At 47.4% G+C, this 27,907-nt stretch overlaps 2 protein-coding genes across 2 annotated transcripts in view; one reads left to right on the plus strand and one right to left on the minus strand.

Annotated features, from left to right (window-relative positions):
- LOC120383118 (zinc finger protein 271-like) overlaps positions 1-16,881 on the plus strand; it is a 48,256-nt gene extending 31,375 nt beyond the window's left edge. The window contains exon 6 of the mRNA XM_039500743.1: positions 11,634-16,881. Within this exon, the coding sequence (XP_039356677.1) occupies positions 11,634-13,564 (1,931 nt within the window). The 3' untranslated portion in view covers positions 13,565-16,881. The remainder of the gene's footprint in view (positions 1-11,633) is intronic.
- Positions 16,882-20,653: 3,772 nt separating this feature from the next.
- Positions 20,654-27,520, minus strand: LOC120383009 (zinc finger protein 501-like). The gene is made up of 3 exons (XM_039500599.1): positions 27,258-27,520; positions 23,883-23,996; positions 20,654-22,635 (listed from the first exon to the last, which is right to left on the minus strand). The coding sequence occupies exons 1-3, from the start codon at positions 27,499-27,501 to the stop codon at positions 21,458-21,460; spliced, it is 1,536 nt and encodes a 511-aa protein (XP_039356533.1). The 5' UTR covers positions 27,502-27,520; the 3' UTR covers positions 20,654-21,457.
- Between the last annotated feature and the right edge of the window lie 387 nt (positions 27,521-27,907).

Raw genomic sequence — 27,907 nt, forward strand, 5'->3', positions numbered from 1 at the left:
AGGGTTATTAATCAGAGTGTATGGTCATTTCCGTATTCAAAAGAGTATTAATAACGTTGATATTCTTAGTTAAATAATTTTTTCTTACAATAGCGATATTGTGCAATAAAGAGAAACTTAAACGCTTACAGTTTCCAGTCCATTTTTATACTATTTAATAAAATATATATTGGCTTACAAGGCAGGAGGGCAGGGATGGGGGGTGGGGATTAGACCCATTCTGGGCACCACCAAAAATTATACAAACTTGCCGCCTATGGTGAAAGGGGGAGGGTTCCGGAAGTTTCCGTGGCAGTTGAGAGGGGCAGCAGTGTGGGAGGGACAGGTGACTGGCAACTAGTGGTTGGAGGGAGCTGGATTGGGCTGGGGCGGGGGGGCAATCTGGGGCAAAAATCTGTCTGTCAGCCTTTGGGTTAACTGACAACTTGGGGACACTGTTCCTCCAAACTGGAGAAGGTTCTTGGCCTTGGTGTTTACTAAATATGGGGCTAGCCACTTTTAACCAATAAAGATATTTTTTCATTGACATGACAGGGATAGCAATTTGACTGTCAAACTTGGGGGGAAATTAAATCTGGTAAGTTTAAACTCCCATCAGGAATAGTGACTCTGGGCAAGAGTTTCCCTCCCAAACTGGGAGAATGTGCTGCTCTTCAACAGGATGCGGCGAAGGGAATATAAAATCTGAGGGAATTTAATGTAGATATTTGGTAACTGGGGACAAAATAGGCAAAATACTGTGGTGATTGTTTTCTTCCTTTTATCAATATTAGGTTCCACTGTGGATAAATACTTAAATGGTCAGAGAAAGAAAGAGAGAGAATGACTCTGTAGTTCAGTGGTTAGGGCATCCACCCAGAAGGTGGGAGAGCTATGATCTTGTTCCCCGCCACAATGACTCTTTCATTATTTATCCACAGTACAATAGCTTCAACACCGGGGAAGCTCTAAAAGAAAGCTAATATTATGCTAATATTTAAAAAGGGTAAACAGGAACACCTGGGTAATTACAGGCCTGTCAGTCTGACATCGATTCCAAATCAGATAATGGAGCAGCTGATATGGGACTCGATTAAAAAACAATTAAAACAGGGTGATGTAACTGATGCCAGTCAACATGGGTTTATGGAAAATAGATCCTGTCAAACTAATTTGAGATTTTTTTTATGAGATTACAAGTTTGGTTGATTCAGGTAAGAGCGCTGAAGTAATATACTTAGACTTCTGTACAGCATTTGACTTAGTATCTCATGATGTTTTGATTAAAAAACTAGAAAGATATAAAACGAATATGGCACACATTAAATGGATTAAGTGGCCAATCAATAGGTCTCAAAATGTAATTGTAAATGGGGAACCATCAACCAGTGGTTGTGTTGCTAGTGGGGTCCCACTGGCACTGGTTCTTGGCCCTACACTATTTAACATTTTTATCAGTGACCTGGAAGAAAACATAAAATCATTACTGATAAAGTTTGCAGATGACACACAAATTGGATAGGTCACTGATTCATTGTGATCTGGATCGCTTGGTAAACTGGGCACAGGCAAACAATATCTGTTCTGATACAGCTAAATGTATATGTATACATCTAGGAACAAAGAAAGTAGGCCCTACGTACTGGATCCTGGACAGGGCACTCTATCCTAGGAAGCAGTGACTTTGCCAGAGATTTGGGGATTGTGGTGGATAATCAGATGAACATGCACTCCCAATGCGATGCTGTGGCCAAAAGAGCTAATGCAATCCTTGGATGCATAAACAAGGGAATCTTGAGTAGGAAGTAAGAGATTATTTTATACTATTTGGCACTGGTGCAACTGATGCTGGAATCCTGTGTCCTGTTTTGATGTCCATAATTCAAAAGGACAGGGTTCAGAGAGGAGCCATCAGAATGATTAAAGGATTAGAAAACATGCCTTATAGTGATAGACTCCAGGAGCTCAATCAAATTAGCTGAACAAAGAAAGGCTAGGGGTGATTTGATAACTCTCTATATGTGCCTTCATGGGGAATAAATATTTAATAATGGGCTGGTCAGTGTAGCAGGCAAAGGTATAACCAGATCCAGAGGCTGGAAGTTGAAGCTACAGAGATTCAGATTGGAAATATGGTGTAAATTTTGTTCTTTATGTTCATTAAAATCACCATGTTGGCTGAGGGGAGGGATTGGCCCTGAATCTGCTTCCCTGATGTGGCGTTTTCCTCTCCTTCAAACTGCACTAGCTTCCCCTTGTTTTGGAGGGAAATTTCCATCCAGGGCAGACACAGAGTGGGTTTAAACTCTCCAGTGATAAACTTTCCACTGCATGTTTTGGGAACCAAGTTGTTTCCCCTGTTATGTCAGTGAAAATATATATGTTTGCTGATTAATGTGACTTGCCTTATTTAATAAACATCAAAGCCAAGAGCATCCTCCAATTGAGGGAACGGTGTCTCCCAGAGGCTAATGGGGCAGTTGACTAAACACTGACTGTTACTTAGCTCACCCCCACAGCTCAACCCAGCTCTCTCCAGCCATGAAGGGAGAGCCCTTCCCCTCTCCCAACTATCCCAGGACTTTTGACTCCATCCTCCACTTATGCTAATGTGGCATTGACTGGGGCTCCCAGGTGCCTGTGTCAATGGCAGGGCCAGGGTGTCCAGAGGAAAAGAACCATCATATTGATAAAAATATCCCCTGAGATTTAATCCCCCTCTTAATTTTGGAAACTTCTGGTTTTGGAGGGAAAATATTCTATGGAGCTGTGTATATGTGTATGGCGGTGGTAGGGGGACCAGATGGGGTGAAATCCCATCCCCTATGATCAACTTTCCCCTCACATATGGAAATCAATGCTTTCCCCCCTTACATCAATAAAATCAGATATTAGTTGTTCACTGACCTTCCCTACGTAGGCAGTGTAAGATGCAAGATACTCTCGATTTTCATGGCCTTGTTGGGAGTTTGTAAATGGTGGGATAGGCCATGAAAATGTTGTGACTTGGCAACTTTAAGAACATAAGAACAGCCATAGTGGGTCAGACCGAAGGTCCATCTAGCCCAGTATCCTGTCTTCCAACAATGGCCAATGCCAGGTACCCCAGAGGGAATGAACAGAACAGTTGATCATCAAGTGATCCATCCCCTGTCACCCATTCCCAGCTTCTGGCAAACAGAGGTTAGGGACACCATCCCTGCCCATCCAGGTTAATAGCCATTGATGGACCTATCCTCCATCCATTTATCTAGTTCTTTTTTGAATCCCGTTATAGACTTGGCCTTCACAACACCCTCTGGCAACCAGTTCCACAAGTTGACTGTGTATTGTGTGAAAAAATACTTCTTTTTGTTTGCTTTAAACCTGCTGCCTATTAACTTTAACTGGTTAAACTATTTTATAATGTATTCCTTTGTCTTTTTAAAGGAATTCAGCATCTCTGGGGGGCAGCCACAAGGTAGGATAGAAACACAAGTCCAGGGAGTGGATTACTTGTCACTAGAGTAATGGTCTCAAACAGAATTTGGATAAGAGATCCCTCCTTTATTTATTAATTGCTACTTGAGCTGTTTGAGCCCTCAAGTCTCCCACATGCCTACTCTGATTTCCCACAAACCTGCCAGAAAGATACCTGGCTTGTGAGATTTCAGGTGGGTTGCTTTACTTTTGCAGAGTGCAGGGTTCTATACCTGGCTTACAATGGAAGGCTGTAGTTTCAACTATAGCTATGGAGAGACCAGCATTGTTCCAGAATATACATTTGTTGACCTGATTCCTTCCTGTGCTGCCTTTCTGTCTCCAGTTGGGAGGGGAGGGGAGGGGAGGACGTTTTGATTAGCTGTGGCCACCAGGGGGCTCCGGTTCTTGTTAAGGGAGGGAGGCTGCTGCCGCCTCCATTGCTTTTTCTGACCAGAGCCTGATGATCACAGGCTGAACTTCCTGGGTCACAGGATGCTGTTGCATCCCTTCGTAATTGGGATACCGGGCTGAGGCGCTGCTGCTCCCCAGCGGAGTCTGTGAGGGGAGAGACCTGCACTGACCCCACCCCCCACATCTGTGCCCAGCCCGGGGGGACTTTCTGCGGCAGCTGGACCCCAGCCCCTGGGGCAGCCCCGGGCTCTGCCCACACCAGCCCCTGAGCCGGAGCCTGCAGGTGAGGGGAGAGACCCGGGGGGAGGGCTGGGGCCGGGCAGGAAAGTGACTCTGCACCCCCGGCCCCTCCTCGCCCCAGCTCCGCTCCCGGGGGGGCGGGGGTCTGCGAGTCCCAGAGCTGCTGACCTCCCTGACCCCCCCCCCCCGGCTCTGCCCCCCTGAGCGCCCGCAGGAGCCGAGCCAGCTCCGGGGAGCGAACGCCCCGGGCCGGGCCAGGGACCGAGTCTCCCAGCCCGAGGGGAGGGGGCGGGAGGGAGACAGGGGCAGAGCCTGGCAGGGGCAGCAGGAGCGATCAGTGGGGGAGGGAGGTCCCGGCTCCCAGCCCTGCCCAGCTCCATTCCCTGCAGCACCCCGGGGCAAACTGACTTTCCTGGGGTGGAGCTGGGAGAGGAAAAGCCAGTTCCTGCCTCTGTCTGGTCCCTGCGCTGCTGGGGAGACGCGCTGCCTGGGGACAGTGTCAGGGGGACCCCCATAGGTATATCTACCCTGCATTGTAAACCCAGGTTTGTGGGACCCGAGTCTGCAGACTTGGTGTTCCTAGGCCCACGCTTTTGTGTCCACACTGTATGGTATATTGGGTTTATGATTTCTGGACCTGAGCCTCACAACCTTGCTGACCCAAGTCAAAACTTCTGATTCTGGGGGCATAACCCAGCCTATGACAGGGTCCTAGCAGCCTCCTTAGCTGTTCCTGCTCTAGGCCTCGGCGCACTGTGGGAAAACTTGACTGTCCATTCTGTGGCCCTTGACCCGAAGTTGCGTCAGCCCGCCAACACATCCAGCCACTTGCTAAGCCGTATTCACACTGCCTGCAACCAGCGCTAGTGTAACCCACACACCACCTGGGTGTGGTGTTCTGTCCTCTCTAGTGGCACTGAGACCACTTAGAGATTAATGAGTCTGCTATAGACTTAGCCAGGGCCGGAAGGAAGTTTCATGCCCTAGGCAAAACTTCCACCTTGCGCCCCCAAGCCCTGCAGCAGCTCCCCGCCCCCCCCCTGCCCTGAGGTGCGCCCCCGTGGCAGCTCCCACCCCACGGCAGCTTCCCACTCCCTGACCCGGGTAGCCTTGCGGTACTTCCCCACCCCAGCTCCCCTCTGCTCCGCATCCTCTCCGAGCACTCTGTCCTGCTCTAATTCTCCTCCCAGGCTTGCAGCGCCAAACAGCTGATTGGTGCCGCAAGCCTGGGAGGCAGGAGAAGCGAAGCAGCGACTGCGCGGTGGAACCCCTGGGCTGCCGGGGGCGCGCTGACCCAGGGGAACCCCTGGGCTGCCGGCAGCCGGCGGCACGCTGACCCAGGGGAACCCCTGGGCTGCCGGCTGCCGGCGGCGCGCTGACCCAGGGGAACCCCTGGGCTGCCGGTGGTGGCGGCGCGCTGACCCAGGGGAACCCCGGGCTGCCGGTGGCGGCGTGCTGACCCAGGGGAACCCCGGGCTGCCGGCGGTGGCGCGCTGACCCAGGGGAACCTCTGGGTTGCTGGCGGCGGCGCGCTGACCCAGGGGAACCCCTGGGCTGGCTGGCGGCGGCAGTGCGCTGACCCAGGGGAACCCCTGGGCTGGCTGGCGGCGGTGGTGCGCTGACCCAGGGGAACCCCTGGGCTGCCGGCGGCAGCTCAGACTCCCTCTCCCTCCCAGAGCAGTGGCCGCTCAAACACTTAAAAAAAAAGTTTTGGGGCGCCGCTTTTTGGGCATAAACATTGTCTCTGAAATAATTGCTGGTTTTGAGAGAACAGGCTTTCTGAATTGTGCTGAAGCCATCAACGGGACTTCCCCCGCCCGTAGTTTGCCCTCTTCAAGAACCACCTGAATACATAAACCACTAAGGTTACTACTCCATCATTGTGCAGGCCTCGTCGACTACATATGCCTCTTGATGGACGCTAATGTTGGCTGCCCTGGCAAAGGGCGTGATGCTGGGTTTTCCACAGATCAGGACTTTACCTACAGACAGGCTGGGACACTGTTCCCACCAAATAACATTGTTGTTCATGGAGTACCTGTTCCCACTGTTATTCTAGGGCAGGGGTTCTCAATCTTTTTCTTTCTGAGCCCCCTCCCAACTCCACAGCTCACCTGTGCCACAACAACTGTTTTTCTGCTTATCCAGTAGATTAAAAGTCAGGGCCGGCATTAGGGGGTAGCAAGCAGGACAAATGCCTGGGGCACCATGCCACAGGGGGCCTCACAAAGCTAAATTGCTTGGGCTTTGGTTTCAGCCCTGGGCGGCAGGGCTCAGACTTAGGCTTCAGCCACTGACAACAGGCCTTGGGCATCAGCTTTCTGCCCTGGGCCCCAGCGAATCTAACGCTGGCCCTGCTCTTTGGTTTATTTTGGCAGACCCCATGAAACCTGCTTGTGGCTCCGCAGAGGCCCCGGGCCCCTGGTTGAGAACAACTGTTCTAGGGGACCCTGCGTACCCTCTTTTGCCATGGCTTATGAAAATGTGCCCTGATCTCAGAGGGCCAGACAAATGATTTAATTACACCTTCAGTTTACTACCTATGGGTTTACAATCCTTTTAGGTAGTCCATTTTCTGGAGGACATTAACAGTTCTGGAGATTCCTGAATGGCAAAGGGATCTTCTATTCCAAGATACCTGAAGCAAGTCATCTAAATGCTTGCTAAAGAGCTTTTCAGGCTTATAGTGACTGACCAGCACATATACAATTGGAGGGGGCTAGTTACCTTCAAAGGAGGCCCTAGAAAGTATGCCCTGCTGCAAAATGTGACCACCCATCTGGAGTTCCTGTACTGAGAAAAGTTTGCAATCATCAGGATTGGTTGAAAATTCATGGGGAAATCAATAGGATGTTGTTTGCCTGCAGATGTATTGCAGCCTCCCTGAACGCTCCCTGAAATAATGCAGTGACCCAAGAACAGCTTGGCCTCACAACACTGGCCCTGATCATACTTCTGTAACAAAGGATTACAAAGCACTCCCTCCCTGGAACATTTATGGACTCATAGTACGGGGCCTGTGGATTACATACAACCTCCTGGTTTATTTCAGGCAGTTCATATGGCACCCATGGACTACATACTCCCCCCCCCCCCCCAGTCTTGAGTAATCGTTCAGGTGGCTCAGGATGCTCTGGTATGGCCAAGTTGCACAGTGTGGCATACTGTCGGGAAGGGCAATGTAAGATTCTTAATTTTAACACCCCAACAAAACAATGTGCGCGTGTCTAGTACAAATTTTACCATAGCTGCATGGTTAACTTTTCTTTTCCCTTCTCGGTATCCCTTTAGAATTTCACATGGGGGTGGGGGTGGGGGTGGGGCTGATGCCAAGGTACTAGTGTGCATTCTGCCAGCTTGTAGTAGTAATTTAATTTGGTCGTAAGCTGGAAATCCAACCCATCTGTGTTTTAATAACAACAAATGTGGAGGCAGAAACTTAATGGGTTCTGGTGCTACTTCTGCCTCTTTCTACTCCTTGGGGCATGCTGAAACAGCTGAGTATGGACCCAGGATGTGTTGCAGCTTTTCCAGCAGCAAAGCATCCCCAGGGATGCATGAGCATCAGAGATACTTCCTGAGCTTGATCCAGAGTCTGCTGGCTCTCCTGGGGTGCTGCCTGTTGTCTCAGGAGATTGTCATGCACTGCTGTGGACTCGGGGCTTGCTGCAGTTCCCAGCACTAGGTTGAATTCCTTGTCTAAGAGGCAGGTAGACAGAATTGTGGTTGTCATCCCTGACTCCTAGTAGTCGGTCTTGAGCCACCGGATTCATTCTCTGCATTGAGCAATGGTACAGTCAATCTCCAACATTGCCAGCTTCTCTGATATGTCCTGGTACACAAGATCATATCTGGTACTCTTGCTGATGTCAAGCATCTCACTTGCCTCACACCAGAGCGTAACCAGAATCTGGCTTTGTTCCTGTGACCAGCTAGCAATGCGCTTGGTGGAGAGATGGCCTAGGATATCTTCTTACTGGCCATAGCTAATGCAGGAGATGGTAAACTGTGCTTATAGTTCAGCAGTCAGAATAAAAGGGAAGGGTTAAATGCTGAGCAGCTAGATGTGAACCAAGCGGGGTTGCTTCTGGTTCCTGGGAGTCAAGTGGGTAGTGTTGGGTTAGACGGGCTGAGAAATACTGGCCCATGAGATTTCAGGAAAGCGTTGGCAGACTTTCCAGACATGAGTCTGGTGACCTGGGCTTGATCTGTGTTCAGTCTGCAAAATGACAGCGCTTGGACCTGAGTCCCAGTGGGACTTGGCCTCAGACCCAACATCCCTGGTGGGTCTTAGGACTCAGGTCCTGACGACTTACTGACCCAAACCAGAAAGATTTGTGTGTGAACGGTAGGAGGGGTTTGGGCTCAAACCTGTGCCTGAATCTGGGTTTACAATGCCACATAGCTATACCCAAAGCAGCTCCTTAGATTCCACTCTTTTCTGGCATTTGGTTCAGAGACCGGGGAGTGCTTAAAAATGTTTTTGTGTATTTCGTATTGCTGCTTTATAATAAAGTGAACAAGCATTTTCCCAGCGTGGCAAAGTCTAGAGCATCCGTCTGCAGGAAAAGAGCGTAGGGGGAATCGGGGTGTGAAAAGGCTTAAAGCCCCTTCAGAAACCAACTCAATCACCCTTCTCACCCCGACAGGCTGCAGAATAACATCCTTGTTTCACCCCCGATGGTCCCATCATCCCAGGGGATGGGAATTGTCTTCAGGGGAGCCAGCTCAGGCAGGGATTGTCAGGTAGCTGTTGGGGGGAGCATTCATGAGGGGGTGGGATAGTACTAAAGACTTGTTGTGAATTGCTTAAAATGAGGCCATTTCTTTTTGGGAACAAACTGTTTGAGATGGGGTGCGAATTCCCTGATCTCTGCATCCAGAAACCAGAGCCCTGAAGTGCCCATAGTCAGGGGCTTCTGGGAATAGAGGCAAAAATCCAGAGCCTAAAAATACAGCAATGAGTGTATCAGAAACAGCTAGATAGGATAACTGTCCAAGTAACTCCAAGGAAGTTCTCACAAACTCCTAGTCCTGCCCAAGCCCAAGCCCAGACATGGCCTCCCAGCTCCCAAGATAGACCAGACCGGAGAAACAGAAGTACCAAGACCTGAGGACGCAGCTGGATTCATTTGTCATTGCAAAGAGCATTGTAAAGGCACAGGTACTGTCTCATGACTCAGCTTTTCTGCTGACAGCAATTTGTGTATTATTGTTTCGGTTAATGGGCACAGAAAATTTGCCTTTGAAACAAATTAAATTAATGCCACTTAAAGCCAGCGCCAGCAGCACTCAATGAGTGTCCATCCCCCATAAATGCCAGCCCCTTCCTCCTCAAAACCAGGTCAACAGCTCAACCCTGCAGAATCCTCTGAACAGATGTGGGCTATTTTGGACCAGGTGGGATGAGGAGTAGATTCCAAAGTATGAGAGATAACCAGTTGCCGTGCTCTGTGGTATGGAAGGACATGTGTCCAAAGGACAGACTCTGGGATGGAGGGTTCCCAGCACATCTTTTTCTGTCACTGGCATAAGAGAAGGACTGTTTCTATTTATGGAATACACAAAATTTGTCTGCAAAGTCTGTTCTTCCCAAATCCCCAAATTACTGCTTACTCCTGAAGGGACTTTTCATCTTCTGGGTATTTGGTGACATCATTTCCCTCGCTGTAGGTCTGGGCAGTGATTGAGTCGTGTCCTGCAGTGTCTGGAGATGCCAGAATCCCCTACAGGGGGTGCAACGTGTCTCTCACTAGGAAACTTCCCCAAAGGGCCTCTATTATTGCTGAGGGGTAATGATGCAGTAGCTTAGTGACGCTGTGAAAAGTGTACTTTGTGTGCCGGTGCCTGCAGCTTCTAATCTGACAAAGAGGTGAATTTTCTCAGGAGAGGAAATGTGATCTAGGGAACTAGCCTGGCACTCTTGAGAGTCAATGTCAGTTTCCTACTCTGCTCCAGATGCTATCTGTGATGCCGGGCAAAGTGCTTCCCAGGTCCCAATTTGCCACCTATAAAATGAGAATTATTTTTTTTATTTGCCTAGGAGCTGCTGTTGTGGAGCAGGACCCCGCTGTGCTAGGCACAGTACAAAATGAACAAAAAGACAATTTCTGTCCCAAGGAGTTTGCAATCTAAGTAATAATAATAACTCTCTCACATGGGTGCTTTGAGGGTAAATAGATTATAGATTATGAGGTGCTGAAATACTAGGGTGATGGTGGTCAGATAAGTGATGGAAATATCTAGAAAATAGTGATTAATATCAGATTGGCTACACTTTGCAGTTGTTTTTCCTCTTTGTGAGATGCCTGCAAACAGATAGCAGGATTCTCAGCTGTATTCAGAAGGATTACAGATTTCCTTCTTTATTCTTGGTTGGCAGGTCATTCGGATTATGACTCTTACAACTGCATGTACCCTATACTCCAGGTTTTTTGTTTGTTTTTTTGCTGGGCCCCGCTTTGAAAGTATTTTAGGCTGTGACAACACTCCCCAACCTCCAGAAAAAAGTGATGGAACATTACTGTACATACTCATAGGAGCACTAAGCGAAGCACGTAATCATTATCTCTGCAGTCAAAAGCACTGAAGCCTTTCAAAAAGTGTAAAGCAACAGTATGGTACTGCCACCCTTACTTCTGCACTGCTGCTGGCAGCGGTGCTACCTTCAGAGCTGGGTAGCCGGAGAGTGGCGGCTGCTTTATTCCCCCCTCCCGCTCCAGTTCTCCTTTCCTCCGTCCTCTATTTGGGAACTTGAAATATGGTCACCCTAGCAAAGGATCTAAAGGTTATCACAATATTTTTTGTGATCGCACGACTCCCCTACAATAGCTTTGTAATCCCCTTTTGGGTCAGTACTCTAAGTTTGTGAAACGCTGCTATACTCCTTTTGGAGCCCAGTTGTACAGCTAATGTGAGATGCCCCATTCTTAAAGTAAGAAACTGGGTGTAAAATCCTGGAACGTTCTTTGCTGGAAAGACACAAAGAATGTGTAACAGACCTTGATCTCACATATTTTCCTTCCCTCTGCAGGATTTCTGATTCACCCTCTGTGATCTCCTGGATGGAATGAGGCGATGAGCTGTGGGTCCCAGATCTCCAAGGATTTGAGGGACAGGAGATCCCAGGAAGCACGTGCGCCAGTGGGAATACCATTCAAGCAATTCAGAAGCCCTCAGGTGCGTGAATTAAAAAGCTAGGATTCCCACCAAAGCCCCGGAGTTCCCCCAGTTCTGCCTGATATCACCCCAGGTCTCCAGCAGGTATTGTATCCTCCTGGCAGATGCCATTCATGGCTTCCTACTCACCCTTGTCAGTAAACTCCTTCCCTTCCCTTCTCTCGGGGTTCAGATAGGCTCAATTGGCAGGATTGGCTCCTCTTCTCTCTCCTCTGGGTGAATTGGAGGGTTTGGGAGGGATTTGACTCCTGTTTTTCATCCCTCATGATTATTTCACTCCCTTTGCAGTTTCTGTTCCTGAGACTCTTGTTCTCCCTGTCAGAGGCAAGGACTCATGTCTGGATTCTCTCCATTTATTGCAGCTGCAGAGGGGATGGTGAATGAGGATGTGGAGGACAGTCCCCAGCAGAATGTCCCTAAGGAGCTGGAGCTGCAGGGGCCTTGCCAGGGAGAAGGTTGTGGGACTGACAGCAGCTCAGAAAGGCAACAGAGAAATTGCTCAGGAAAAAAAAAGGTTCAGTCCCTTTCATGTGACAAAGGCTTCAAGGGTGAGAATGTCCCCCAGAGCTACCCAACTGGAGAGAATATATACTTGGATACAGAGTGTGGGGAAGGCTCTGGTCTGCACTCAGGTCTGGGACAACGTCAGACAGCCCAATGGGGAGACAAACCCCATAAATGTGCCGAGTGTGGGAAATGCTTTTGTGGGAGCTCGAACCTGATTACGCATCAGAGAATCCACACGGGAGAAAAACCTTATCACTGCCCCAACTGCGGGAAAAGCTTCAGCGTGAAATCAAACCTCACGACCCATCAGAGAATCCACACGGGAGAGAAACCCTATAAGTGCTCTCACTGTGATAAAAGGTTCAGCCAGAGCTCAGACCTCACTAAACACCAGCGAATCCACACGGGGGAGAGACCCTACAGATGTGATGCATGTGGGAAAAGCTTCAGTCGGAGCTCGCGGCTCCTGACGCACCAGAGAGTCCACACAGGAGTGAAACCTTATAAATGCCCTAAGTGTGGGAAAAGCTTCCGCGTGAGCTCCCATCTCACTAAGCATCGACGGACCCACACGGGAGAGAGGCCTTATCTGTGCTCGGAATGCGGGAAGAGCTTTAGTCAGAGCTCAGACCTCACTGCCCACCAGAGGACCCATACAGGGCAGAGACCCTATGGATGCCCTGACTGCGGGAAAAGCTTCCGCCAGAGCTCACACCTCGTTAGACACCAGAGAACCCACACGGGCGAGAGGCCCTTCAGATGCACTGAGTGCGGGAAAAGCTTCAGCGTGAGCTCAGAGCTCCTTGCCCACCAGCGAACTCACACAGGCGAGAGGCCCTTCACCTGCCCCAGCTGTGGGGAGAGCTTCGGCCGGAGCTCCACCCTGGTCCTACACCAGAGAATCCACAGCCAGGAAAAGCCCTACAAATGCCCCAACTGTGGTAAAGGCTTTGGCCGTAGGTCACTCCTCATCCTGCACCAGAGGATCCACCTGGGGGACAGACCCTACAGCTGTGGGGACTGCGGGGAGAACTTTATTGACGGCTCCAACTTTATGAAACACCAGAGAGCCCATGTGGGAGAGAAGCCCTACAAATGCCCCGAGTGCAGAAAAGGGTTTGTGCGCAGCTCAGATCTCATTAAACACCAGAGGATCCACGCTGGGCACAAGCCGTTCACGTGCACTGAGTGCGGGAAGAGTTTCAGCGAGAGCTCCAACCTGCACAGGCACCGGAGGGCCCACACGGGTGACCGGCCCTACAAGTGCTCCAGCTGTGGGAAGAGCTTCGGCCAGAGCTCTGACCTCATCAAACACCAGCGCACGCACATGGGTGACCGGCCCTACAAATGCACTGACTGCGGGAAAAGCTTCAGGCAGAGCTCGGACCTGGTCAAACACCAGAGGATCCACAATGGAGAGAAGCCCTACAAATGCCCAGACTGTGGGAAAAGCTTTAGTGTGAGCTCAAGCCTTGCCTCACACCAGAGAATCCATGTCGCAGCGAAGCCCTACGAGTGCCCTGAGTGTGGGCAAAGCTTCAGCGTGAGATCCACCCTGTCTACGCACCAGAGGATCCACAGTGGAGAGAAGCCCTTCAAGTGCTCCGATTGTGGGAAAGGTTTCGGCCGCAGCTCCAACCTGGTCAGGCACCAGCGGATCCACACTGGGGACAGACCCTACCGGTGCTGGGACTGTGGGAAAAGCTTCACTCAGAGCTCGACCCTTAATAGACACCGGAGAGTCCACATGGGAGAGCGGCCTCTCCTGCCTGCTGCATCAGAGTGATGGACAAAGCCAATGATGTCTTGGCCAGCTGGCCAGAGGGTTATTGGTACTCGGGGCCTGGCCATACACCCCTCATGGCTGTGCCCCTGGGCTGGCATGACTGTGAATGATGATTTTATTATCCATATAAATGTCTATCCTTTTCCTGAATCCTAGTACACATTCCTCACCTCAGTACTTTCTTGGGTCTTTTCCTGGAGGCCTGAGTTCCTTGTCTACACAGGAAAGTTAAGGTGTGAATTTAAACTGATCTAGTTATCCCTGTTTAACCCCCCCAGCCCCACATGGAAGCTTTTATTCCAATATAAGGGTGGCCTTTTTCCAGTTTAGTTTACAACATTTAGCCACAGGAATTAAGCAAACTGAATACGGCACTGTTATGCTAGTATAACTGGTAAAACTTTCCCCACACAGAGAAGACCTGGGGCTCTCTGGTTTCAGGAACTTTGTGGAGTAAGTCCCCCCACCCCCGTTTCAAACAGTGGAAATGCATGGATGTCTTCTCAGTGATCTCACAGGCTTCTTCAGGTCAGTTCAAATCTTAACCCCTTCTTTTCTGCTTTCCCAAACATCAGCGTTAGCTAGCCAGTGGTGGAAATGTCTCAGACTTGGCTGAGTTCATCACTGTACAGCAGCATCAGCTACTTTCAGTGGTGGAAACAGTGCTGGGGATGGTTCAGTGGTCCACGTTTGGTGGGGGTGGGGTGGGGGGGAAGCTGATAGAAAGCGAGCTGAAAGGGGCTGTTCAGATAAAATACCCACAACAAACACTGAAAAAGGATCTAGATTCTGTTCTCAGTGATGCTAGGGTGAATACTGAGTGGCCCCACCAGACTCAGTGGAGTCACTCTGGATCAACCCTGGTGTAGGATAGAGTGGAATCTGGCCAGATGGGTACATCTACAAAGTGGGAAAAATAAAACCCATGGCGGTGAGTTTACAAGCCCAGGTCTATAGACTCAGGCTTGCAGGGCTCACACTAGGAAGCTGAAAATAGCTGTGTCGATGTTCTGGCTTGGGCTGGAGCATGAGCTCTGAAACCCAGCCTGAGCTGGAAAGTCCACATGGTAGCACGAGCCCCGCAAGCCCCAGTCTGTAGACCCAGGCTCTGAGACTCACTGGGATATTTTTGCTGTGTAGACATACCCATGGCATTTAATGGTTTGTTATCTCCTCTTACTCTCTGCTAAGAACTGTGTTGTTACAGTGGGAGGATGTGTACTCCACAAGTGTGTGTTTCCCCACTGGTTCCTATAAGACTTCCTGTATGAGTGGTGTTGCTTTCTGGGCAGATTCAGTGAGCCAGGAAATACAGCTGCATTTTACCAGAGGAATGATTTTTTAAAGTGGAAATTAAAATATATTTCTGTGCAGAATGTCTTCCCCCAAATCAAGCCGGCAGTCTGGGGGACATCAGCACGGCCATTGAAGAAGCTGGAGATGCATTTGCCATAATCCCCGATATCACTTATTTCACCTCAGTGCTGCTTTCACACTTGTCATTTTGTTAAACGTCCTTTTTCTTTGAGTGCATTTGTTAGAGTCCTGGTGTGGATGCTGGTTTTGCTCACTGTTCATGGAGGCCACTTTTGTTCACTGTTCATGCTTCGTCTCAACATAGAGCTATGCTGATTTATACCAGCTGAGGTTCTGGCCCAAAGAGAGTACAGCTGGGATGTTTTAAAGCTTAAATTAAAAAATATAAAAAAGTTCTATGAGGTCACATCCAAGGTACCAATGCAGCATTGTTCTCTACTGTATATTTATAAGACATCAATGCAAGAGATGTCCTCTGTGTGTCATGGATCCACAGGGTCTGGTTTATGTCTCAGCCTGTAACCCTGGGGAGTGACCTCGATAGACTGCCAGGTCCCAAAGAGCCACACAATTCCACAGAGTGCGGCCCATGGCCTCCAAGACTGGGCTGGTGGCACCAGTGATCCCGGTCTCTCTCCATGGCTCCCTGCAGCAAGTCCAGCAGAGCCAGTCTCCTGTGAGAGGCTTGTCCTGTACTCCTCCAGAGCGCAATGTTTCCTGTAAAGTATTTGCAGCGACACCAGGAAGCCTTTTCAAAACAAGGTAACTATCAGTCAGCTGGCTCACAGAATCTGAAAGGCCGTAGGTTAGCATAGAAAGAAAAAGAAGTGAAGACAGAATTCGGTCTGGCCCACGTCAGGGGCATCCTAGCTCTTAACACAGCCACCTGGCACTTTTCCCCTCCAAAGTTTGTCTGTCTCACCAACAGAAGTTGGTCTTTCTACTACCTCTCCTCTTTCTTCTCCAGCAGGGAAGCCAAGAAGTGTGGGAAATCTCGTTCCTCTTGGCTGTTGGTTGCTAGGTGTTACTGTCCCCCTCACTGGGGTTTCCATGGTCTCTTCCGATCCACCATTCACATGTGTAGACTTTATTTAGTTTGTTAGTGATTCTGGTTTCCAGCCTGCCTGCTGAGTTAACAGCTCATCCCTTTGCTTTACACTCAGGGCTTGTCTACACGTAAAATGCTGCCGTGTGGCTTGCACCACTGTAGTGCTTCAGTGAAGACACTACCTATGCTGACGAGGGGGCTTCTCCCTCAGCGTAGGTATGCTTCCTCCCTGAGAGGCAGTAGCTACGTGAATGGGAGAATTCTGTTGACCTAGCACTGTTTACACACTGGGGGTCAGGTCGGTTTAACTGCATGTTCACAGGTGTAGATTTTCACACAATCCTTAGTAATGTAGTTCTACTATGGCAATGCAAAGCCCAGAGGAAACTGAGGCACACACAGGCATCATACAAAGCCCCCACATTCATCATATTACAGAAGTCATGTACAGACGAGCATGCCCTTTCCCTAACCCCACAGTAAACCCTACTTAGACAGTGTACTACAGATGGTATGTAAGAGCACAGAGTAGGAGTAAAAAATTGATGGCCTATATAGACTGCCAAAATTCACACCTCACTGAGCTTCATAGTTATCCTGTTCCCTGAATTACACCTAAGGAAGGCTGCACAGTTGGGTGAAAGGAAAACATACAGTGGATGGATTCTATTAAAATGAGTGAACTACACCCCAAAGGGAGTAGAGAAGTTGCATAAAAAACCAAAGGCCAACATTTTCAGACTTAGACTCAGGGTTTGTAAAGCCATTCAGGTGCTTAAACTTAAGAGTGGGGTTGCTTTTTACCCTTTTGCTGAATAGATTTTGGGAGGAACTTTATTTTCCAGCCCAGAGGCTTGCCTCCCCTGGCTCCATGCAGCCTAGTTGAGCTGTGTGCCTGGATACGGTCCTTTTTTTACTTGCTCTTTCCTCTCTGACACCGTGTTCTCTTCCAGGCTGGTACTACTTTTAAAAGCTTTGTAACTTATTTTGCAACTTTCTCTCCTCTCCCCTCCTCCACCTACCCTTTCAAATCAGAGCGTAGGAATCCCTTATCCAAGGCTAGGTCTCTAACAGGGGCCTTTTGTCTTCTGTGGGGCTTTTTGGCAAACGACCTTGTCCTGTCCATGGACAGCTCATTCTTGTCATAAGGGGCTCCCTTTGACTCCCTACAAAGTCCCAGGATAAAGTAATTTGAGCCAGTTGGCTGAAATTAAAGTAAAAAAATAAAGGGTTAAGGAACCATTTATTCACCCGTTCTGTGCAAACACTCCGACCTACAGCATCCTGCCACCCAAGCCAGATGTTGATCATGTAACAGGACATAGGAGACAGGCTGATGGCAGGTTTGGATGGTACTTGAAAATGGCCAAATTAAAACAAAGAACTTGAAAACAAAATTGTTTCAACTTGACAGAAACATTTTGGTTGACTCAAAACTAAATGAAAGACCAAACCAAAGATTTATAGTCAATCAAAATGTTTTGGAAGATTTGAAACAAAATGTGTTTGAGTTTCTCACTTTGATGAAAACCAAAAAATCCATTATGCACTCACTTCTGCTCTCTGCTACTGTTTAATTCTATTAATAAATGAAATACTGATAGGAAGGGAACAGGAGGATCTGAAGTTTATACCTTTTTGGATAAAATCTGACAGAGCTTTTCTCACCAGCTGGACCTACTTTTATAGACTACCATGAAGTCATGGGAATGTTGAGAGAAATTATTATTTCACCAAAATAATTTTTGAAGCACAAATACCTGAAAGGATTCCCCACAGCCTGTGGCTAGAGCCTTCAATAAAGAATTAAATTCACTAAGATTAGCAAAGATTTTGAGGGTGCCAATCCCTAAAAGACCTACATGGATAATTTCAGGAGGTTTCACATGACTCACAAGGAAGAGGGTTCTATAGAAAAGTTCTTACAAATATACACAGTCCAAGAATTTTAAAAACCTGCCATGTGTGATGGAGCAAACATCTCTGTCCTTGAGCAGATCTAATCATCACTGTGGAATCTGAGGGGAGCCCAAAGGGGAGCAGTAATGAGGTTAGATTTTAAAATCAAGATTTGATGGCCTATTCCTACCCACCCCCACTTTTCACCTCTCTCTGTGATGTCCTTAATTGCCCTGTGATGGCCTGGTCTACACTACAAAGTTAGATCGACATAACTCCATCTCCCTCCCTGCATTTCATTATGATTCACCCCTTCCCTTCATTGCAATATCGCCTCCAGAGAGACAAAGGGGAACCCAAAACTGTGACCATTTCATGTTTCCCCTGAAACTGCTCTTTCCTGGGCATTAAAAACAGGGGAGCAGACTCCCAGGGCCAAGCATCACTTTCCTTGGCAGGTTTAATGAAGGTCCACGGCCCAGATCCCACTTGGGAAGCAGCAGGTCCAACTTCTGGATGTTGTTTCTATTAGTCTGCATGTGACCCAGGAAGCTCAGCTGGTAGGGGAGTGGAGGGAACAAGACACCCCACTTCCCCATAGCAATTACCAGAGCCACTAGTGCTTGGAGCGAATTAACCTCCCCCCCCCCCCCCCCAACCTTGCTGTATTCAGATAGTTGTGTGATGGCCAAACTGAAAAAAATTGTTAGTTTCAGACTGAAAGTGACTTTTTCCTCACAAAAAAACAAACAAAAACAGCTTGAAATAAAATATGGATTCAAATAATTGACACTGCTGAATTTTTTTTTGTTTGTTTTCAGCCAAACTATTTCCAAAATCAACTTGAATTCTTAAGTAGTTTTAATACCCCCCAAAACACATTTTTGGTCAATTTACTATTCACTGCAAAAAATAAAAAATTCACTCAGCTCCAACCAGCTACCCATAAAGCAAAGAAATCCACTTTTGAAAACTTGTTTGTGCATCAGACATAAACAGATACAGACATAAAACATCTCCTAAACCTGAGGTGTGACCAACTTCCAGATGAAATTTCTGTGGGGCAGCAGAAGAAAGAGAGACTTCAGCTTGAAATCAGTAAAGGCCAAATCCTGAGATCAAGGGACCTTTGCTGAGAAGGGAACTCAGAATTTACATCCCCAATAGGCCACAGCAGTCTGGAGTAGTATCCCCTCTTCCCTATGCCTAATAGTTTTTAAATTGCATATCAAGGCAGGGGACATGCTCTGGCAATGAGATCTGGGGAACAGTCTCCGCAGTGGAAAGAGTGGGAAGCCATTTCGGTTTTAGCATGGACAATCTGTTGAAGGTTTTGGAACTAAAGTGTAGTCACAAGTGACCTGATATTTGGAGAGGGTGAGGGATGGGTGGTATTTCAAGTAGCAGTTCCCCAACCCAGCAACACTAGTACAAGGCAGTTGCCCCATCCTCATGCACAATATCCACAGGGGTTGATGAGCACATTTTAAATGTTTAATTGCAGTCATAAGGGTTGGACATTTTTTTTAAAAAAAAAACCTGAAGATTATTTATTTGTATCACCATAATGCATAGGAGCAGCCCTACATTTAGGTTCTGGAACATGATTCTGCAGCAAGGGGTGGGAGTGAGGTGAATTAGACTGTTAACACCACAGCAACAAAATTGCAGACAACCTGCAGAAAACACCCACTTTGCTGAGGGGAACAGGATGGGAATAAATGGACATTTTCCATTTCTAACTTTGCTTATTCTATTATACTCCAATTCAAATTAAGTAAACTGGGAATTTATAATTCAGGAACTGCAATTTCAATGTGGATACCATATCAGTACTGCTAACTCATACAAGGAGCAGATTAACTCCTCGACTGATTCTCTTGATATGTAGTTTTATACTGAACCCAGGTATTTTAGACACCACCTAAATTAATAATATATTTACACATGCCTTATGCTGGGATTAACTCTTTGATACTTGCTCCTAGAAGAATAAATGAATAAATAAATCTGAAAATAAAGCGAGTGGTGACAGGAGAAATACAGTGCATGTGATAACTCAGATTCTAACAGGCAGGTACAAGGAATTCAGCCATGCAGCTATCTTAGTCATAGGATTTTTTAATGGATAAATGTCAGGGGTAGCCAAACCATGGCTTGTGAGCCACATGCAGCTCTTCTACAGTTAAAGTGCGGCTCATGGAGCCCCCCCCTACCCCCCATTCTCTGCCTACCAGACTGGAGGGGTGGCAGAGCTTAGGGCTTCTGCCCTGTGGTGGGGAGAGGGTTTGGGGCAAGGCACTTCTGCCCTGCAGCCAGGTGGTGGCGCTAGAGGCTTCAGCCTCGCAGGGGGCACCGGCTAGGGCTTGGCGCTTCAGCAGGTGCGCTGCATCTCTTGAGCTACTGAAGATTGTTGTATGTAGCTCAGAGTTCTTATAGTGTAATGCATTAAGAATGAAACTAAAAGGGCAATAGGAATGTATTGATGGTTCTGTGGGGGTGACTATATCAAAAAGCAGATCTCTGATGTCATTACAGTCACTAGAGCCCTGGGCAGATCCAAAATTTGAATCTGCATCCGATCTGTGGTCCGCAAGCTTGGTATGCAGATATCAAGCAAATATCCGCAGATAGCAAGTGGCTATCAAGCGGATATCCGCAGATTTTTAGGGCTCTAGATATAAAATTTGGATCTTCATCCATCAACATGGCCCATGGATATCCACAGATATCAGCAGATTTTCAGCACTAGGACAGTGTTACCAACACACTTTCCTACAGGCCCCAATCTCACCCCATTTTCACTTGTGTTGTAAGACTCAGAGTTTGGGAAACACGGTTGCACTTTATTCCTCTGCATTTAAAGTCAGAAAAAACCACATCATCCCAATTCTGTCTCCAGTGTCCAGTTTAGGACATTGCAAACCGAAACCAGTCCATTGGTGCTCCTGAATGTATCGGTTTTCTTAACTAGAATGCTATTAAGAATAAGTCAGAAATTGCAGAAAACAAAAGAAAGATGGTTCTAGAGAAAAAGGAAAAGGAAGATAAAAAAGGTAAATGTAAGAACTTAACAGAGAATATTCAGTTTGCTGAAAGTAATAGTCAAATCCAGTGAATTCAATACAATAATCAACCTGATCACTGTGAGGGAATGTTCTGTTCAGGAAAGCTGAGTTAGTTACTAGTTTTAATAACTCCCCCTATAGCCTAGGAGGTCAGACTTCAAAGATTGGACATCTACATAGCCAGGTTTGGGAGTTTTGCATTAATCACTCCCTACAGATTTGAAGAACACGTGAAAACACATGCTGCATCGATACAAAGGATGATGAACATTCCACAGATTCATGTGCATGGTCTATCTCAGTATAATGGTCTTTGAAGATATGCCTATGTTCATCATCTGTGTCACAACTCCTAAGCAACTGTGCCCTCCAGAACAATCCATTCTGGTTCCCACCCTCCCTGCTGCTATCTCCTGAACCCAGGCATACATCGGAGCCAAAGCCAAGATTCTCAAAAGCTATTTATGCTCCTGACTTCTATTGATTTCAACAGAAATTAGGAGCCTCCTTTGAGTAACTGGGTCCAAACACCACCATCATTAATGGGAAAAGGCCAGTGTATTATTCACGATGGCTAGGTTGGATCCAGGCTTTTTTTTTATACAGTTTTCCCCTGGTGTGAGTTCTCTGGTGTCGAACGAGGTTTGAACTCCGGGTCATGCTCTTCCCACAGTGGGAGCACTGATAGAGTTTTTCTCCCGTGTGGGTTCTCTGGTGGGCAATAAGGTTTGAGCTCCGACTGAATCCTTTCCCGCACTCAGGGCATTTATAGGGCTTCTCTCCTGTGTGGATTCTCTGATGCGTAATAAGGTCTGAACTCTGACAGAAGCTTTTCCCACAGTCCAGGCACTTGTAGGGTTTCTCTCCTTTGTGGAACCTCTGATGTCTAATGAGGTGCGACATCTGACTGAAGCTTTTCTCACAGTCTGGGCATTGGTAAGGCGCCTCTCCAGCGTGGGATCGATGATGTGCAACAAGGTGTGAGATTCTATTGAGCTGTTTCCCACACTCAGAGCATGTGTAGGACTTCTCCCCTGTGTGGATTCTCTGGTGCGTAATAAGGTCTGAGCTCTGACAGAAGCTCTTCCCACAGTCCAGACACTTATAAGGTTTCTCTTCTGTGTGGAACCTTTGATGTCTAACGAGGTGTGACATCTGACTGTAGCTTTTCTTGCAGTCTGGGCATTGATAAGCCATCTCTCCGCTGTGCACAGTAAGGCGTGAAATGCGCCGGAGGCTTTTCCCAGAGTCGGGACACTTATATGGCTTCTGTCCTGTGTGGGATTTCAGATGATTAATAAGCTGTGAGTTGCGACGGAAGTTTTTCTTGCAGTCAGGGCATTTATAGGGCTTCTCACCAGTGTGGATTCTCTCATGTGTAGTAAGGTGGGATCTCTGACTAAAACTTTTCCCACAGTCCAGACATTTATAGGGTTTCTCTCCTGTATGGATTCTCTCATGGGCAGTAAGGTGTGATCTCCAACTAAAGGCTTTCCCACATTCAGCACACTCGTAGGATCTTTCCCCCATTTGGACTCTCTGCTGAATCGTGGTTTCATTAAGAACACTGAAACCTCCCTGGTGGTCACTGGATTTTTCCTCTCTCCCCCCTTTGTGATTTCCCTGCTCCCTCTCTGATACGTGCTGACTCTGCTCAGGATTCTGGGAAACATTTCTTTTGGCTCTTTCTGAAAACATCCTGTTTGGGTCCACTTGCTCAGGATCTTCCAGAGGAGCACCTGGAAGACAATAAGGCAATAAGTAGTAGCCAACACAGATTTGTCAAGAACAAATCATACCAAAACAACCTAATTTCTTTTTAGGACAGGGTTACTGGTCTTGTGAATAGAGGGAAGCAGTAGACATGATACATCTTGATTTTAGTAAGGCTTTTGAGACAGTTCCACATGATATTTTCATAAGCAAATTAAGGAAACGTGGTCTAGATGAAATTACTATAAGGTGGGTGCATAATTGATTGAAAGATCATATTCAAAGAGTAGTTATCAATGGCTCACTGTCAAACTGGGGGGATGTATCTAGTGGAGTCCTGCATGGATCTGTCCTGGGTCCAGTACTAATCAACGTTTTCATTAATGACTTGGATAATGGAATGGAGAGTGTGCTTATAAAATTTAGGGATGACACCAAACTGGGTGGGGGTGGAGCATGCACTTTGCAGGACAGGATTAGAATTCAAAATGACCTTAATGAATTGGTCTGAAATCAGCTAGATGAAATTCAATAAAGACGGGGGGGGGGAATTAATCAAATGCACAGATACAAAACAGGGATTGTTTAGTCTGCAGAAGAGAAGAATGAGGGGGGATTTGATAGCTGCTTTCAACTATCTGAAAGGGGTTTTTAAAGAGGATGGATCTAGACTGTTCTCAGTGGTAGCAGATGACAGAACAAGAAGTAATGGTCTCAAGTTGCAGTGGGGGAGGTTTAGGTTGGATATTAGGGAAAAAAAATTCAGTAGGAGGGTGGTGAAGCACTGGAATGAGTTACCTATGGAGGTGGTAGAATCTCCTTCCTGAGAGGTTTTTAAGGTCAGGCTTGGCAAAGCCCTGGCTGGGATGATTTAGTTGGGGATTGGTCCTGCTTTGAGCAGGGGGTTGGACTAGATGACCTCCTGAGGTCCCTTCCAACCCTGATATTCTATGATTCTATACTATGATTCTATGAAAATGGGGAATAACTGCAGAGCAGATAAAAATAAACCATGAGCCAATTCCTCCTCCTTCCAATCACTCCCCAAACCTTCCCAATAGGACAGAGAACTGGGGATCAATTCTAGCTCCACAGCCCATCCACACACTCAGGGAAGTGGGAGTTACCACCAGGTGTGCTAGGAAGCCATGAGTGACAACTGTCATAAGGATCCTGACTGGGATGGGACAAAGGAGAACTGGGGCTTTATGGGAATTCCACCATTTTACTTTGCCCACCAATCTTTTCTGACTCAGTTTATCTGGTTCCACACCTGTGCAGCTGTGTTTCAGGATCTCCCTCTCTTCAGTGCCCTGGAGATCCGGCACCTCCAACTCTTCCCTTCGTTCCATCTGAGAGATCACGTTAGGTTTGGGAATTGGACACACTGGGGAAAGAAAACAGGTGACATTGGTATTTGTGGAGTATTCATTATGAGAAGTGTTGCATGGGTTAAAATGGGCTGAGTTAATAATCATGGAAACCGGGGCCAGCTCTCCATGGAATCAGAGCTGCAGGCCACTCTGCTAATGGGAGAATTTAACTATCCACATCTCTGCTGGCATCAAATCCTGCCACACATTCACCAACAACAAGGTTTCCCAGCCCACTCAGAAGGGGGATGAGTTTGAATTCAAAGTCAGACATTGTGGGGTCTGCTGAGGAGGAGGGACTTTTCCATCTACAGCAGTGGTTCTCAAACTGGAGTTCGTGAATCCCTGGGGGTTCATGAAATGTTACAGGGGGGTTATGGGAAAAAGTTCCCTAACGGCGGACAGAGCTGTCCCTAGGGACCCTAGGCAGCACAGGGCCAGCAGCCTGGAGCCCCTGGACTTCCAAGAGCTAAGCAGATCAAAGCAAGCATATCTATCACAGTGAGGAGATTTAAACTTCAAGACTCCTTATAAGAAATGGAAAGGGAGGTGGATATTTTTTGCTGTTTTTAAAATTAAATAAGCAGCTAATATTGTTTTAAAAATTATTATGAAGAACAAGTTTTAGCTTTGTTGTAATGTGTGTTGTTTGCCTGGACTGCTCAAGACCTGAAAGCTTGTGTAGGAGGAACTCTTTGAGTTGGCTTCTTAAATACCTTCATAGAATCATAGGGTTGGAAGGGACCTCAGGAGGTCATCTAGTCCAACCCCCTGCTCAAAGCAGGACCAATCCCCAGATTTTTACCCCAGTTCCCCAAATGGCCCCCTCAAGGATTGAACTCACAACCATGGGTTTAGCAGGCCAATGCTCAAACCACTGAGCAGATGAAACATACGAGCCTTGTCTATAACAGGTTTATTCAAAGTGATACAAGCTACAAAAGCGAGATCTTGGAAGAGAGTTGCCGTTTTCATAATGTAATAAAAATAGTGTAATGATAAATAATAATAGTGTGTAATAAGCATGTCATAAAAACAAATGTTATATTTCCAAGATCAAAGCTTTTATAATTTATACTCAGATAAAGATATACTCACCCTGGAAATATTCATTTTTAGGACGGGGTTTGCAAGACTTGACATTTTAGTGAAAGGGGTTCACAGATTGTTAAAGTTTGGGAACCACTGATCTACAGTCAAGGGGAGAGATTTTACAAAGCTACCATGGTGGGGGAGGGAAAAGGTGTCCTGGAGGGACAACAAGCCCATTAATACATTAGAAGGAAAGGACAATCCATAAATGGCTGAAACATTGACCTGCTTTATAAAGGTTCCTCCATTCACATAATTACTCCACCTCCATGAGTAATCTGTCGATGTAGCACCGGTGTGGGCAGCAGTTAGGTTGCTGTAACTTGCATTGGCAAGGGGGTGTCTTTTTCACACCCCTGAGTGACGTTAAGTGAGATCAACTTACGCAGTAGTGTAGACCTGCCCTAAGTCCTTTTAAACCCACCATGTCTGATGGAACAAACGTGTCCTTGTCCTTGGGGACATAAAATCATCTCTGTGGATTATCTCCAGGGGAAGGGAGAGCAGTAATGAGGGTAGATTTTTAAATGAAGAAACAACACCCACCCACCCTTCTCTTCCCTGTATTTCCCTACTGTACAGAGATGGTTGGATCTACCACATTTCATGCTCTCTTTCCCTTCCCCTCATTTCTTTTATTATCCACCTCTGCACAGGGCTGGATTTAGGGGCAGGCGACCCCCTGGAGTGCCAGGCTTGGGGGGTGCTGGGCTCGCAGATTTACAGATCCTACCGTGCAACTTTACTGTCTTATATGACAAGGATAAAACTTGCATGCAAACCGTGCATCGAAGTCATGAAATGGGCTAAAAATGCAGTAAAAAATAAGGTATTCAAGTTTACCAAATGGAGAAGATGCTCCTCGCCTAGGGTAACATTTGGCCTAGAGGCGGTAGTGTTAAAAATGGCTATCTGTCTTAATTTGCTACCAGTAGCAATTACTGCTATTAAATTGCTATCTGCCCTAATCTGCTACTGGAATATGGGTAGTAAATTGTAACCAATAGCAGTTACTGATACATAAAGTTGTTCTTATTTGCTACCCCTCATCTTTCCCGTCTTCTAGTACAGAAGAAAAAGTTAGAATTAAAAATTCCAAATTAGAAAATCACAGTAAAAAAACATAGCAAGTGCAATACTAGCAACCCAGATGTCATTGCTAAAACTACTAGCAAGTACTAATTTATGCATATTTTCAATGAGTATTTGTTATTAAAATATAATTTAAATAGCAACATGCATCCCAGCAGCAGATAAGACAAATTGGTGAACTCCTATGAGACTCTATGCAGTCAGATACACTGATAAGGGATTATTTGTTTCTGAAGGGGTGTACATAAAATATTTCACTGAATCAAGTCTCCTGCAGCACCTCAGTAGGTTACATCAGACACAGAGGAGCTGCAGTGACTAGGCATTCGGATGCCTGCACTTTTACAAACCCAGCCCTGGGAAGCCCATGAGGAGAGGTACTGTCCTGTGAGAGGGGAAATAAAATATGCCCCTTGGCCCCCCCACCCTATTTTTTGCCAAACACTGGTGTCTCAGTCCACCGGGGTAACTGTTACCCCCTCTTCCCCTGCCTGTGCCTGGGTTTTGCCCTCTGTTACCCTCTGGCAGCGCCTCACCCCTGAGCTTAACACCATCTCCTTCCCCTCCATTCCTGATTTTGCCCTTCAGCCCCTAGCCTAACCCTGCCTCCAGCGGCTTGACCATCCTGATCAGTCAATTTCCACACCCTGCTCAGACCCTGGCCACCTCCGATTCGCCCCCTTTGCCCCTTTTTAACCCCTGTAAAAAGTAGTCCATGGAACCCGAGGCCAAGTAAGGGCAGGGTGAAGGCAGATGTTACTGAGCACGCTCAGTGCACCCTAAGTAGCAAATCAAGCCAGAGAGCAGTTTTCCACACTACACGGACCCTGCCCCAGAGAAACAAAAGGGGGAGCTCCCCCCACACAGCCACCGTTTCACGGTCACCCTGAAACTTCCCCGCCCCGAATCCTCTGCGTTTAGCTCCTGGAGCAAAGCTCTGGCAGCAGCTGATGGCCAAGCAAAGCAGGGGCTTCATTACTGTTAGCTCAGATCTGCCCTGCAGATGCAGCCACGAGAGATCTGAGCCTCCCTTGGTGCGGAGTCACTTCTCCGCCCGGCCCCAGCTCTTTCCCCCGGGTCTCTCCCCTCACCTGCAGGCTCCAGAGCTGCTGTCGGCAGAGCCCGGGGCTGCCCCAGGGGCCGGTTCCAGCCCCCGGAGAAAGTCCCACCGACTGGGCACAGAGAGGGGTTAATGCAGGTCTCTCCCCGCACAGACCCCGCTGGGGAGCAGCAGATCACAAGCCAGACGACAACAGCAATGCTACCGGTGCACAGCGAATGACCCAGGAAGCTCAGCCATTTACATGCTGAGCAGAGAGAGCAAGAGAGCTGCATCGCGTCCTCCCTTAGCAATAATCAGAGCCCTCTGGTGGCAGGAGCTAGCTCATCCTTTCCCCTACTCTACAGTAGAACCTCACAGTTACCAACACCAGCGTTAGGAACTGACCGGTAACCACACACCTCATTTGGAACTGGAAGTAGGCAATCAAGCAGCAACAGAGACAAACAAACAAATACAGTACAGTGCTGTGTTAAACGTAAACTATTAAAAAAAGGGGGAAAAGCAGCACGTTTCTTCTGCATAGTAAAGTTTCAAAACTGCATTAAGCCAATGTTCAGTTGTAAACTTTGGAAAGAACAGCCATAACGTTTCGTTCAGAGTTAGGAACGTCTCAGAGTTACCAACAAACTCCCTTCCTGAGGGGTTCCTAACTCTGAGGTTCTACTGTATTCAGCTGGC

The sequence above is a fragment of the Mauremys reevesii genome, linkage group 15, assembly GCF_016161935.1.
Source record: "Mauremys reevesii isolate NIE-2019 linkage group 15, ASM1616193v1, whole genome shotgun sequence".
NCBI classification, from domain to species: domain Eukaryota; kingdom Metazoa; phylum Chordata; order Testudines; family Geoemydidae; genus Mauremys; species Mauremys reevesii.

Excerpts from the sequence above, each read along its gene's own strand:
- LOC120383009 (XM_039500599.1), bottom strand. The coding sequence starts at position 27,501 with ATGCAGCTCTCTTGCTCTCTCTGCTCAGCATGTAAATGGCTGAGCTTC. Across the intron at positions 23,997-27,257 it reads AGCAGCTCTGGAGCCTGCAG|TGTGTCCAATTCCCAAACCT; the intron begins GTGAGGGGAGAG and ends TTCTTTCCCCAG. Across the intron at positions 22,636-23,882 it reads CCTGAAACACAGCTGCACAG|GTGCTCCTCTGGAAGATCCT; the intron begins GTGTGGAACCAG and ends ATTGTCTTCCAG.